At 37.0% G+C, this 14237-nt stretch overlaps 1 protein-coding gene across 1 annotated transcript; it reads left to right on the top strand.

Moving 5' to 3' along the window:
- The first annotated feature begins 12728 nt into the window (after positions 1–12728).
- On the top strand, positions 12729–13685 carry LOC121474973 (olfactory receptor 2H1-like). The gene has a single exon (XM_041728124.1). It carries the CDS (start codon positions 12729–12731, stop codon positions 13683–13685), a length of 957 nt encoding a protein of 318 aa, XP_041584058.1.
- The last annotated feature ends 552 nt before the right edge of the window (positions 13686–14237 follow it).

Below are 14237 nucleotides of genomic sequence, written 5' to 3'. Positions count from 1 at the left end.
GCAGGAACCATCTATTTGGTGTCTACAAGAGACTCATTTTAGACAGAAGGACACCTACAGCCTGAAAATAAAAGGTTGGAGAACCATTTACCATTCAAATGGTCCTCAAAAGAAAGCAAGGGTAGCCATGCTTATGTCAGATAAACTAAAATTTACCCCAAAGTCTGTAGTGAGAGATGAAGAGGGACACTATATCATACCTAAAGGATCTATCCAACAAGAGGACTTAACAATCCTCAATATATATGCCCCGAATGTGGGAGCTGCCAAATATATCAATCAAATAATAACCACATTTAAGACATTCTTAGATAATAATACACTTATACTTGGTGACTTCAATCTAGCTCTTTCTATACTCGATAGGTCTTCTAAGCACAACATCTCAAAGAAACAAGAGATTTAAATGATACACTGGACCAGATGGATTTCACAGATATCTACAGAACTTTACATCCAAATGAAACTGAATACACATTCTTCTCAAGTGCACATGGAACTTTCTCCAGAATAGACCAAATACTGGGTCAAAAATCGGGTCTTAACCGATACCAAAAGATTGGGATCGTCCCCTGTGTATTCTCCGACCATAATGCCTTGAAATTAGATATAAATCACAACAAGAAGTTTGGAAGGACTTCAAACATGTGGAGGTTAAGGACCATCCTGCTAAAAGATGAAAGAGTGAACCAGGAAATTAAGGAACAATTAAAAAGATTCATGGAAACTAATAAGAATGAAGATACAACCGTTCAAAATCTATGGGATGCAGTAAAGGCAGTCCTGAGAGGGGAATACATCGCAATACAAGCATCCATTCAAAAACTGGAAAGAACTCAAATACAAAACCTAACCCTACACCTAAAGGAGGTAGAGAAGAAACAGCAGATAGATCCTACACCAAGCAGAAGAAGAGAGTTAATAAAGATTCGAGCAGAACTCAGCGAAATCGAGACCAGAAGAACTGTGGAACAGATCAACAAAACTGGGTGTTGGTTCTTTGAAAGAATTAATAAGATAGATAACCCATCAGCCAGCCTTATTAAAAAGAAGAGAGAGAAGACTCAAATTAATAAAATCATGAATGAGAAAGGAGAGATCACTACCAACACCAAGGAAATACAAACGATTTTAAAAACATATTATGAACAGCTATGCGCCAATAAATCAGGGAATCTAGAAGAAATGGACGCATTCCTGGAAAGCCACAAACTACCAAAACTGGAACAAGAAGAAACAGAAAACCTGAACAGGCCAATAACCAGGGAGGTAATTGAAGCAGTCATCAAAAACCTCCCAAGACACAAGAGTCCAGGGCCAGATGGCTTCCCAGGGGAATTCTATCAAACGTTTAAAGAAGAAACCATACCTATTCTACTAAAGCTGTTTGGAAAGATAAAAAGAGATGGAGTACTTCCAAATTCATTCTATGAGGCCAACATCACCTTAATTCCAAAACCAGACAAAGACCCCATCAAAAAGGAGAATTATAGAACAATATTCCTGATGAACACAGATGCAAAAATTCTCCACAAGATACTAGCCAATAGGGTCCAATGATACATTAAGAAAATTATTCACCATGACCAAGTAGGATTTATCCCCGGGGCACAAAGCTAGTTCAACCCTCGTAAAACAATCAATATGATTCATCGTATCAGCAAGAGAAAAACCAAGAACTATATGATCCTCTCATTAGATGCAGAGAAAGCATTTGACAGAATACAGAATCCATTCCTGATCAAAACTCTTCAGAGTGTAGGGATAGAGGGAACATTCCTCAGCATCTTAAAAGCCATCTACGAAAAGCCCACAGCAAATATCATTCTCAATGGGGAAGCACTGGGAGCCTTTCCCCTAAGATCAGGAACAAGACAGAGATGTCCACTCTCACCACTGCTATTCAACATAGTACTGGAAGTCCTCGCCTCAGCAATCAGACAACAAAAAGACATTAAAGGCATTCAAATTGGCAAAGAAGAAGTCAAACTCTCCCTCTTCGCTGATGACATGATATTCTACGTAGAAAACCAAAAGCCTCCACCCCAAGATTGCTAGAACTCATACAGCAATTTGGCAGCGTGGCAGGATACGAAATCAATGGCATTTCTAGACACTAACAATGAGACTGAAGAAAGAGAAATTAAGGAGTCAGTCCCATTTACAATTGGACCCAAAAGCATAAGATACCTAGGAATAAACGTAACCAAAGAGGTAAAGGATCTATACCCTAAAAACTAGAGAACACTTCTGAAAGAAATCGAGGAAGACATAAAGAGATGGAAAAATATTCCATGCTCGTGGATTGGCAGAATTAATATTGTTAAAATGTCAATATTACCCACGGCAATTTACACATATAATGCAATCCCTATGAAAATACCATGGACTTTCTCCTGAGAGTTATAACAAATTATTTTAAGATTTGTGTGGAATCAGAAAAGACCCCGAATAGCCAGGGGAATTTTATTTTATTTTATTTTATTTTATTTTATTTTATTTTATTTTATTTTATTTTTAATTTTTTTTATTTATTTATGATAGAGAGAGAGAGAGACAGGCAGAGACACAGACAGAGGGAGAAGCAGGCTCCATGCACCAGGAGCCCGACGTGGGACTCGATCCCGGGTCCCCAGGATCGCGCCCTCGGCCAAAGGCAGGCACCAAACCGCCGCGCCACCCAGGGATCCCAGCCAGGCGGATTTTAAAAAAGAAAACCATAGCGGGGGGCATCACAATGCCAAATTTCAGGTTGTACTACAAAGCTGTGGTCATCAAGACAGTGTGGTACTGGCACAAAAACAGACACATAGATCAAGGGAACAGAATAGAGAATCCAGAAGTGGACCCTGAACTTTATGGTCAACTAATATTCGATAAAGGAGGAAAGACTATCCATTGGAAGAAAGACAGTCTCTTCAATAAATGGTGCTGGGAAAATTGGACATCCACATGCAGAAGAATGAAACTGGACCACTCTCTTTCACCATACACAAAGATAAACTCAAAATGGATGAGAGATCTAAATGTGAGAAAAGATTCCATCAAAATCCTAGAGGAGAACACAGGCAACACTTGGTCACAGTAATTTCTTGCAAGATACATCCACAAAGGCAAAAGAAACAAAAGCAAAAATGAACTATTGGGACTTCATCAAGATAAGAATCTTTTGCACAGCAAAGGATACAGTCAACAAAACTCAAAGACAACCTACAGAATGGGAGAAGATATTTGCAGATGACGTATCAGATAAAGGGCTAGTTCCCAAAATCTATAAAGAACTTATTAAACTCAACACCAAAGAAACAAACAATCCAATCATGAAATGGGCAAAAGACATGAAGCGAAATCTCACAGAGGAAGACATGGACATGGCCAACAAGCACATGAGAAAATGCTCTGCATCACTTGCCATCAGGGAAATACAAATCAAAACCACAATGAGATACCACCTCACACCAGTGAGAATGGGGAAAATTAACAAGGCAGGAAACCACAAATGTTGGAGAGGATGCGGAGAAAAGGGAACCCTCTTGCACTGTTGGTGGGAATGTGAACTGGTGCAGCCACTCTGGAAAACTGTGTGGAGGTTCCTCAAAGAGTTAAAAATAGACCTGCCCTACGACCCAGCAATTGCACTGCTGGGGATTTACCCCAAAGATTCAGATGCAATGAAACACCGGGAGACCTGCACCCCAATGTTTCTAGCAGCAATGTCCACAATAGCCAAACTGTGGAAGGAGCTTCGGTGTCCATCGAAAGATGAATGGATAAAGAAGATGTGGTTTATGTATACAATGGAATATTCCTCAGCCATTAGAAACGAGAAATACCCACCATTTGCTTCAACGTGGATGCAACTGGAGGGTATTATGCTGAGTGAAGTAAGTCAATCGGAGAAGGACAAACATTGTATGTTCTCATTCATTTGGGGAATATAAATAATAGTGAAAGGGAATATAAGGGACAGGAGAAGAAATGTGTGGGAAATATCAGAAAGGGAGACAGAACATAAAGACTCCTAACTGTGGGAAACGAACTAGGATGGTGGAAGGGGAGGAGGGCGGAGGGTAGGGGGGAATGGGTGACAGGCACTGAGGGGGACACTTGATGGGATGAGCACTGGGTGTTTTCCTGTATGTTGGTAAATTGAACACTAATAAAAATTAATTTATTTATAAAAAAAAAGTTAAAAATAGACCTGCCCTATGACCCAGCAATTGCACTGCTGGGGATTTTCCCCAAAGATACAGACGCAGTGAAACGCTGGAACACCTGCACCCCAATGTTTATAGTAGCAATATCCACAATAGCCAAACTGTGGAGGGAGCCTCAGTGTCCATGGAAAGATGAATGGATAAAGAAGATGTGGTCTATGTATACAATGGAATATTACTCAGCCATTAGAAATGACAAATACCCACCATTTGCTTCCACGTGGATGAAACTGGAGGGTATTATGCTGAGTGAAATAAGTCAATCGGAGAAGAACAAACACTATATGGTCTCATTCATTTGGGGAATATAAAAATTAGTGAAAGGGAATAAAGGGGAAAGGAGAGAAAATGAGTGGGAAATATCAGAAAGGGAGACAGAACATGAGAGACCCCTAACTCTGGGAAACGAACTAGGAGTGGTGGAAGGGGCCGTGGGCAGTGTGTGGGTGTGACTGGGTGACGGGCACTGAGGGGCCACTTGATGGGATGAGCACTGGGTGTTATTCTGTATGTTGACAAATTGAACACCATTAAAAAATAAATTTATTTAAAAAAAAAAGAAAAAACAGGTTTTGGCAAGGGTGCGGAGAAAGGGATTTCTCTTCCACTGTTGATTGGAATCCAAACATGTAGCCACTCTAGAGAACAATCTAGAGGTTCCTCAAAATGTTAATAAAAGAATTACCCTATGATCCAGCAATTGCACTACTAGGTATTTACAAAAAAAAATAAATAAAAAAATAAATATTTGAATGGGCACATGCTCCCCAATACTTACAGCAACATTATCAACAATAGTCAAACAATGGAGAGAGCCTATATAATATTATTCAGCCCTCACAAAGAATGAAATATTACCATTTGCAATGATGTGGACCATCATTCAGATGTATGTATTATGAATGTATTATGCTAAGTGAAATAAGTCAGTCAGAGAAAATCATATGCCATATGATTTCACTCATATGTGGAATTTAAGAAAGAAACAATGGCACCTGAGTGGCAGTCTGTTAAGTGTCTGGCTCTTGGTTTTGGCTCAGGTCATACTCTCAAAGTCCTGGAATTGAGCCCCACATTGGGCTTTGTGCTGAGCATGGAGTCGACTTAAGATTGTCTCTCTTGGGGGATCCCTGGATGGCTCAGCAGTTTCGTGCCTGCCTTCGGATCAGGGTGTGATCCTGGAGACCCGGGATCAAGTCCCACGTCGGGCTCCCCGCATGGGGCCTGCTTCTCCCTCTGCCTGTGTCTCTGCCTCTCTCCCTCTCTCTGTGTCTCTCATGAATAAATAAATAAAATCTTTAAAAAAAAAGAATGTCTCTCTCCTTCTGTCCCTTCAACATGTGCTGCCTTTCTAAATTAAACAAATAAAATCTTTTATAAAAAAGAAAGAAAGAAAAAGAAAGAAAGAAAGGAAAGAAAGAAAAGAAAGAAGAAAACAGATGACCATATGGGAAGGGGGAAAGAAAAAAAAAGGAGAGTGGGAAACAGACCATTAAAAGCCTCTTAATGATAGAGAAAAAACTAAGGGTTACTTGAGGGAGGTGGATGAGGGATGGACTAGATGGGTGATAGGTATAAAGATGGCACTTGCAATGAGCAGTGGGTGTTGTATGTAAGTGTCTAATCACTGAATTCTACTCCAGAAACCAATATTGCATTGTATGTTAACTAACATTTAAATTTAAAAAGATAATTTTTAAATTATATTTTTTCTTTGTTTCTAGTCAGTATTTATCTGGATCAAAATTGAAGTCTGTTTTTGTTTTACGTTTCTCTTTGTATATCTCACATATAGTATTTGAGTACTATTTCACAGAAATATCATGTTATTACTTATTTAAAGAAAACAATCTCAGGGGCACCTGAGTGGCTGGCTCAGTGGGTTAAGCATCCAACTCTTGATTTCAGCTGAGGTCATGATCTCAGTGTTGTGAAATTGAGCCCCATGTGGGGCTCTGTGCTCAGCAGGGAGTCTGCTTGAGATTGTCCCTCTCTTTCCCTCTGCTATTCCCTTTGCTCACCCTCTCTCACCCTCTTTCTCTCTTAAAAAGGAAACAATTTTAAATATTTTTATACATGTTGTAATTTTCTAATGATTATACCTTGCCTTATTTTTCTTTATTAATTTTTGCTTTTGATATATAATGTTGCCTAAAAGTAAATGTTTTATACTCTAAATCAATGAATTGCTTTTCTCAGCTATTATTGAACTGTAGTCAGAAACTGGTTTTGAGAGGCACCTGGGTGGCTTCCCTGGGTGGTTGAGCATCTATCTGCCTTTGGCTCAGGGAGTGACCCAGGGGCCTGGGATCAAGTCCTGCATTGGGCTCCTTATCAGAAGCCTGCTTCTCCCTCTGCCTATGTCTCTGCTTCTCTCTCTCCATGTCTCTCATAAATAAATAAATAAAATCTTTAAAGAGGAAAAAAAGAAATTGGTTTTGAAATATGTTTAAGCCTTTTATATAGTGTATGCAGCTCTCATAAAATAATGAATGAACAATTTAACAGTCCTGTATATATTTGTTACCCATCATTGCATTCCCCTCTGATTATTTTTGTAATAAAAAGCACTTGTGATTAATTTCAGACTGATAAAGTATACTGTCTTGTTTCTGTTCCTCTTTTGTTCCAATTATATGACCAATACAGAGATGGTAATGCAACAGCGATTTAATGAATATTTGTAGTGTGAGTAAATAAACCAAAGAGTAGTAAACCATAGAAGATATAATTAACAAATTGCTTTATTCAGTTATTGAGACCACTTTAAAATAGCCTACCAAAAACACTTAATATGTTATCTCAGTTCATTACTGAAAACAAGGGAAGAATGTTTTTCATTTTCTCTATTTCTGTAACATTTGGGAGCTGATAGTTAATTACCTGCATGGATAGATCCCCAGGGACTTTCTGAGAATCCCAGTCCCCTCTGTGTTCATACTAAATGTATAGTATGTTCATACCTTTTCTGCCTATCTCTTAATGTCTACATGAGGCCATATATTTAACTGAGCAGACTAAAAATGAGGGAGCCTAAGATAAGATCTCAAGGTAGGAAGGTCCACAGGTGACTCGGTAGCAGGCTAATGTTTGCCCAATTCTGCCACTAATCTGCTTTCCAACCAGGTAATTCCATTTTTGGGATCCAACAGCTAGAATATAAAGAAGTAAAAGAGTCAGAGTTACATAAAGCAGAAGGCATAATATTTCCCTGGGTGTGAAGACAATCTATGCTAATTTCTGTGGAGTTTTATGGAAAAATATGTATTTTAAGATGCACATATCATAATTGTGCTCTGTTCATCATTAATTCATGCTGTATATTTACTGTATATTTACTATATATATATAATACTGTATATTTACTAATTTGTATGTCAAAACACAAAAGTAACATTGTTTCCATGATTGTTTCTTCATAGTGTTTCATTTATCATACTGGAATGGTGAATTTCTTAAAATTGCTTATATTGAAAAAGGCAGAAAGTATTAAGAAGTGGATTGTTTAGTAAAATATATTTCAAAAGAACTCTAGTGTTTATTTTGTGTTTAGGTATTTATATATGCTAACAAGAAAAAGGCTAAGCTTTAGGAAAGCTATGGCATAGTTCAAACTAAAATCTACATAATTAGCTACTTAATAAATACTACTGAATGACACCAGTAAAAGTTTCCTGTGTCATAATTTTGAAAATATACCAGAGATAGAGGGAGTGAGCATGAGTGACAGAATGTTTTCCTCCAGATTGGTTAAATTTTGGTCATATCAATAACAATGGAATAAACTGCTCCCTACCATAATGATAGCAGAGTTCTCTGAAAATACAAGCAGCAAATGGGTGTCTAGGTGGCTTAGTCAGTTAAGAATCAAACTCTTGGTTTTGGCTCAGGTCACATTCCCAGTATTTTTAAATCAGGCTTGGTGCTGAGCAGGGAGGCCACTGGAGATTCCCGCCCTCTCCCCTTCTGTGCTATCCCCCACTCCTGTGTGTTCTCACTCTCTCTCTCTCAAATAAAGATAATCTTTAAAAACTTTTTTTAAATGAAAATGTAAGCAGCAAAATTGATTTTAATATTTAATTTAAATAAATAATTAATTTAAATTGATTTAAAGGTTTAATTGATGTAAACATCTAATTTATTAAATGAAACTGTTAAATAACTAGGCAATTGTGTGGGTAAAGATTTACCTAAACTATGAACAATGCCAATGTAGAAAATATCATGAAAAATTATTTAAGATTTGAAAAATGAAAAAAAATGCATACTTCTGAGGAGAAAAGGAAATTGACCCTATTAAAAGATCCTTTAAAGTTGAATCTAATGACAAATCATAAGCTAAAATTCTGCACTAAGAATCTCTTAAATATTAATTTAAAAACATTAATTCATCAAATTTTAAAATGACAAAAATTTTTTGTGAAGACTTTGCAAACAACTTGTAAATACCAAACCACACATTATCACAAAAATGCAAATTAAATCCACAATAGGTCCCCATTATTACTTGCTAAATTATAAAGAGAAAAAAATAGAGGATTATCAGTGGCAATGTGAGTAAAATAACTAACTACTGCCATCTGGGGGTCCATCTGGTTAATCTTTGATGGGAAGCAACCTGACTGCATGAATCAGAAAAGGATACGATTATTTTAATTAAAAAATGTAAGCACAGAAGCAAGGAATTGTTTACAGAGATAATCATCTCAGTGTTTTTTAGATTATTAAAATTTTGGAAGAAATTTACATTTAAAATAATAGCAAAATGTTTATAATTTCTATTACTAAGGCAAAATATTAAAAGGTTTGTATTAAAAAGTTATCTTCTAAAAAAAATTAAAAATAAATTAAAAAAATAAAAAGTTATCTTCTAAAGTATTCAAAGTTATGCGAATATATACATGATTATACTATGTAGAGAAATATTGTTATATACAGTGTGACTCTTTTCTGTATCTGATTTTATACACTACATCAATCAATATGTTATTAAACTATGTATTGAAAATAAGAAACCAAATTTGTATGGTATATATTATATTGATGGGAGGATGAGAGTTGCCTTCATTTCTTTTCTGTTTCATAAATATCTTAAGTCATATTACATTGTTTTTGAAATGCATTCAATGAATGGAAAAGACAATTTTTACAAACATAAGTCAACATAAGTTTATCAGAAAACAGTACATAATACCATCAATCTGATTTTTTTTTTTTTTTTTTTTTGCATAAGGAAAAACTGAACCCTGGTCACTTCAAAAACAATTGAACGACTGAACATTCTTATCCAAATGCCACAGTTTAATGCAACATTGCATTCTTAAGTGAAGATAAATTGATAAAATAGAACTGCAGAAACAGAGAACTAAAGAGATGGAGGCGATACAGTCTGATGGAAGAAAACAGGCATTTTGTATTTAACTCAGGGTGCTTTGCAGAGAAAAAAAGGGATATCAGTTCGGGGTATGATCATGAGAACTTTGAATGCAGAAGGTGAGTTTGCGACATCTAACATTTGCAGTGCACAGGGCCTAGACCTCCCAGTCCATGCTGGAGCTCTTAGAGCTGACAATTCCTGCACCCAGCCACCTGTTCTCCTTATTCCCCTAGAGTGAAATAATCTTCCTTTGGGTCTTCAATCTTCCACTGATACCCTGACTTATAATACCCTGATTTCCTCCCTTTTTCATGGTAGTTATTATCAGAAATAGTTGAATCCTTATAATTTGCTCATTTATTCACTTTCTTTTCACATTCATTGAACTGTAAGTTTTTTCTTATCAGTTTCAGAGGCGGAGGTCAGTGATTCATCAGTTGCATATAACACCCAGTGCTCCTCACCTCACATGCCCTCCTTACTGCCCATCACCCCATTACCCGATCCTCCAACCCCCTCTCCTCCAGCAACCCCCAGTGTGTTTCCTAGAGTTCAGACAGAACTGTAAGTTTGGTAAATCAAAGATTTCATCTCTGTGTTCACAGTATATTCCCTCAGTATCATTCAGTGTGTGGCACAGGATAGGTATTCAATAAATATCTCTGAAGCTGCTATTTAATAAAATCAGTCTCAAAAAAAAAAAAAAAAGGAAAAAAACTGGAATCTGCCTGCCATAGTGTTTTGATTTTTGCATTGGTTGCTCACTTTCGAATTTAAATTTTTACTATATGCAAACTCTGTTTCTTTCACCAAAGGGCATCTTTTTGCATCCTATGTGTCTGACATTCTTGATTTTTTCCTGAACTATTCTTCAGTTTTTCAAATATATAAAATTAATATTAAAGAAAAATTTTCCTAAATCATACTCTGCAGGTTTGTACTCTTTAGATAATGGTAATGCACCATCTTTCTCTCCTGCCCATGAAACAAAATTTTAAAATAATCAAATTTCATAATTTTGTTACTTTGATTTATTTACATCTTTTAGTTATAGTTTTTGGAAATTTATTTATTATTCCCTACTGATTACTGAAGAAAACTAATAAGAAAAGTTTACAGGGTGGTAATTATATAGCATTTATACAGCAATTAGAGTGCTTTCTGTTCTCCTAGTTTATAATGTTAAGTGTTTTTATCTCAAAGGGACAAGTACTGTTATAACATTATCCCCATTAATCTGGGCCCAAATTCTCTGAGATGAGAGTTACTATAACTATTACTAAGATAAGAATAGTGTCAGAATTTTAAACTTGTTTACTTAAAGTAACTAGAGTTAATTTAGTTAAGGTTAAGCAACCAGGTATTTCCAACCTAACATTGCTTCATTTAAAAACTAGTGTGTTTCCAAAAGTAATAAAAACTAATAACAAAATTAAAAATTAAAATAAATAAAAACTGGTATGTTACCTATCCCAAGGTGGCTTTTTTTTCCAAAGTGGCTCTTCAGACATTCAGAGGATGATTTATGTTCAAAGTTTCACTGGTTAGTGTCTGTATTTAGAGCACAAGGTCTTTGTTCCTAGGATAATCTCCATATCTCCTGTTCTTACTAACATCACCAAATAATGCAAATTAAACCCAAGCAATACTGGGGACTACTTTGTATGCAACATTTTATTCCAAATATTCTGAAGAGATACTGTATATGTGGCTAAAAAGAAAATCTGGGAAGAACATGAATATGATCTATGGTAATCACATAAGGGTATATATTGGGAGAGTTGTGAGTATAACCCAGAGAGAAATCCGCAGGGTAGTATTGATGTATGGCCATTAAGTGCAATGGTCAAAAAAGAATTCTTGAGACTTTTATGATGCAAATGGTGCTTTTATCATAGCATGTGGACAGGATTTGTGAGCAGAAAGAATTGCATTTGTGATTGTGAGAAGAGAATGCTTATATACCTTTAAGTTTGTGGATGGAGCAGGAGTAGAGATAAGGTAAGTTTCTAAGGAATTTCTATATGGTGAAAATATTCTACAGGACCTTGGAGGTCTGACAATTAATAAGGTTGCTTTTAGTCTTTAATGAAATATCAACATTGAGGCAGCCAAGAGTCCCTTGAAGAATGTCATAGTGTGCATGCCTCAGGTATTTATCAGCAAGCTGTAAGTAATTTTAGCTACATTTTGTTGCGCCCAAAATTGTGAATCCGAGAAACCACCGAGGAGCCCACACCAAAGCAAACACACGAGGATTTATTTACAAGCTCGAGCTTGGGTCCAAGTGTACCAGACACAGCAAAGCAGGGACTTGGACCCCGAGGTGGGTTTCAGCTTAGTTTTAAGGGCTGGTCTCGGGGACCTCCAGAAGAGCTGGAGCAATTCTTCAGGTTCTGTTCATATTTTGATATAGGGCCTTCAAGGGCATTGAGCTCTGTTCTTATTTTAATAGGGGCTTCCTGCCACTGGCTTGGGCTCTGTTCTCATTCTAATAGGGGCTTCCTGCCCTTGGCTTGGGCTTTTTTTTTTTTATTCTAATATGGGGCTTTCTAGGACATTAAGCTGTAAGCTGTTTTCTTCCTGTAACTGAAGTAAGGTAAAGTTCAGTTCAGCTCTTATTCACAGGAGTCTGGGATGGCTGCACTTGTGATAACGCTGAACGTAAAGTGGAATGGCCTTAATTTTCTCTGCCTCCACGCATTTCTCTTGCCTTTGTTCTCTTCATCAGTATCTTACAAATATCCTTTTTGTATAAAAGCCACAACAGGGATCCCTGGGTGGCGCAGCGGTTTGGCGCCTGCCTTTGGCCCAGGGCGCGATCCTGGAGACCCGGGATTGAATCCCACGTCGGGCTCCCGGTGCATGGAGCCTGCTTCTCCTCCCTCTGCCTGTGTCTCCTCCTCTCTCTCTCTCTCTGTGACTATCATAAATAAAATAAAATAAAATTCTTAAAAAAAAATAAAAGCCACAACATTATGGAAGAGAGATTGTATAATATTGCTGATTATATATAGGAAAGCACATATATGTTCTATGGCCCAAAACCCCCTGGAAAACTAATAATGCTTGTAGTACAGCTTTCTTTAAAAATTCATTCACAAAATCTTACTTACAATTATGTCCCCACCCTAATGCCCAAAGCACTAGGAATTACAAACAACAGTTTCCAAGTTGGCTTTATACTTCTGGGCTTCTCTGAATGGCCCCATCTAGAAATGATTCTCTTCTGGATTGTGATCATCTTATACACCATGATCATCCTCTCCAACTCAACCATTATCTTGCTCTCTTATGTGGACCCTCATCTCTACACCCCCATGTACTTCTTTCTTAGCAATCTTTCTTTCTTGGATCTCTGCTTCACTACAACTGCTGTGCCCCAGATGTTGTACAATTTGTGGGGGCCAGACAAGAGCATCACCTACACAGGCTGTGTCATCCAACTCTCTGTGTTGCTCTGTCTTGGTGCCACAGAAGGTGTCATGTTGGTGGTGATGGCCTTTGATCGCTATGTAGCTATTTGTCAGCCCCTGCACTATACAATCATCATGCATCATCAGTTCTGTTGGAAGCTGGTGCTCATAGCCTGGATGTCTGGATTGATGGAATCTGTGACCCAATCTCCCATCACATTCCAACTTCCTTTATACACCCACCACCATTTGGATGATTTTATTTGTGAAGTTCCTGCTTTCATACGCCTGGCATGTGGAAATACCTCTGCCATTGAATGGCAAATGACCATCTCTGCTGACCTTTTCACCATTGTGCCAATGGGGTTGATCCTGACTTCTTATGGCTACATAGCTCAAGCCTTAGGTAAAATCCAATCCAAGGATGGAAGGCAGAAGGCCATTGCCACCTGTTCGTCTCATCTCACTGTGGTCCTCATGTTTTATGGGACAGTGGCCATGGTTTATACAGATCCTAAGAATGACTTTGCTTCAAATTATGGCAAGTTATTCACTTTCTTCTACACTTTAGTCACACCATTGTTGAACCCTCTCATCTATACCCTAAGGAACAAAGAAGTGAAGGATGCTCTGCAAAGACTCCTGAGGAAGGGGATGTGTAAATGGAAAAAGTAGAAATTGATCTTTTGAACAAAAAAAAAGTTGAAAATCATGATGTTCACATGCTCTCCATTAGAGATGCTTTGAATCATTATTTTACAAAAGAGTAATTTTAATATGAAGGCTTTTTTCATATTAAAATTTCATATTTTTTCATATTCATTTGTGACTTATCCTTTATTCCTATGATTTTATGTGTCATTTTGTTTTAAAAAAAAATCTGTACAGAAACAATGCCAGCTTTTTACATATAAGTAACTCAGAATATCTTTGCCTAGGAAGAGACACTATTCTCAGAGTTAACATTTAAAGCAACATAAGCACCATGAACTAGACAGCTTTAGAAATATAATAAATCATCTGTAATATTTTTTAGGAGTATAAAGGACTGTTTATTATGGATTGATTTATGTAGACTTGAATGGAATAAAATTTCCCTGGAGCTTCCCTTGGTCTCTACTACACATACAATGTTTCCTTTTTAAATTTAACTCTTAATAACAACTGGAGTATAAGAAAAGTTATGCTAGTTTCAGATATTGTGTTATTTTCTCCCTTTTTTTGGAA

Source organism: Vulpes lagopus, chromosome 13 (assembly GCF_018345385.1).
Source record: "Vulpes lagopus strain Blue_001 chromosome 13, ASM1834538v1, whole genome shotgun sequence".
Taxonomy (NCBI): Eukaryota; Metazoa; Chordata; class Mammalia; order Carnivora; family Canidae; genus Vulpes; species Vulpes lagopus.
The sequence above is the reverse complement of the archived record's forward strand: the minus strand, read 5'-3'. Positions and strand labels throughout refer to the sequence as shown.

Bases quoted from the DNA above. Each gene is read 5' to 3' on its own strand.
- LOC121474973 (XM_041728124.1), top strand. From the start codon at position 12,729: ATGCCCAAAGCACTAGGAATTACAAACAACAGTTTCCAAGTTGGCTTT.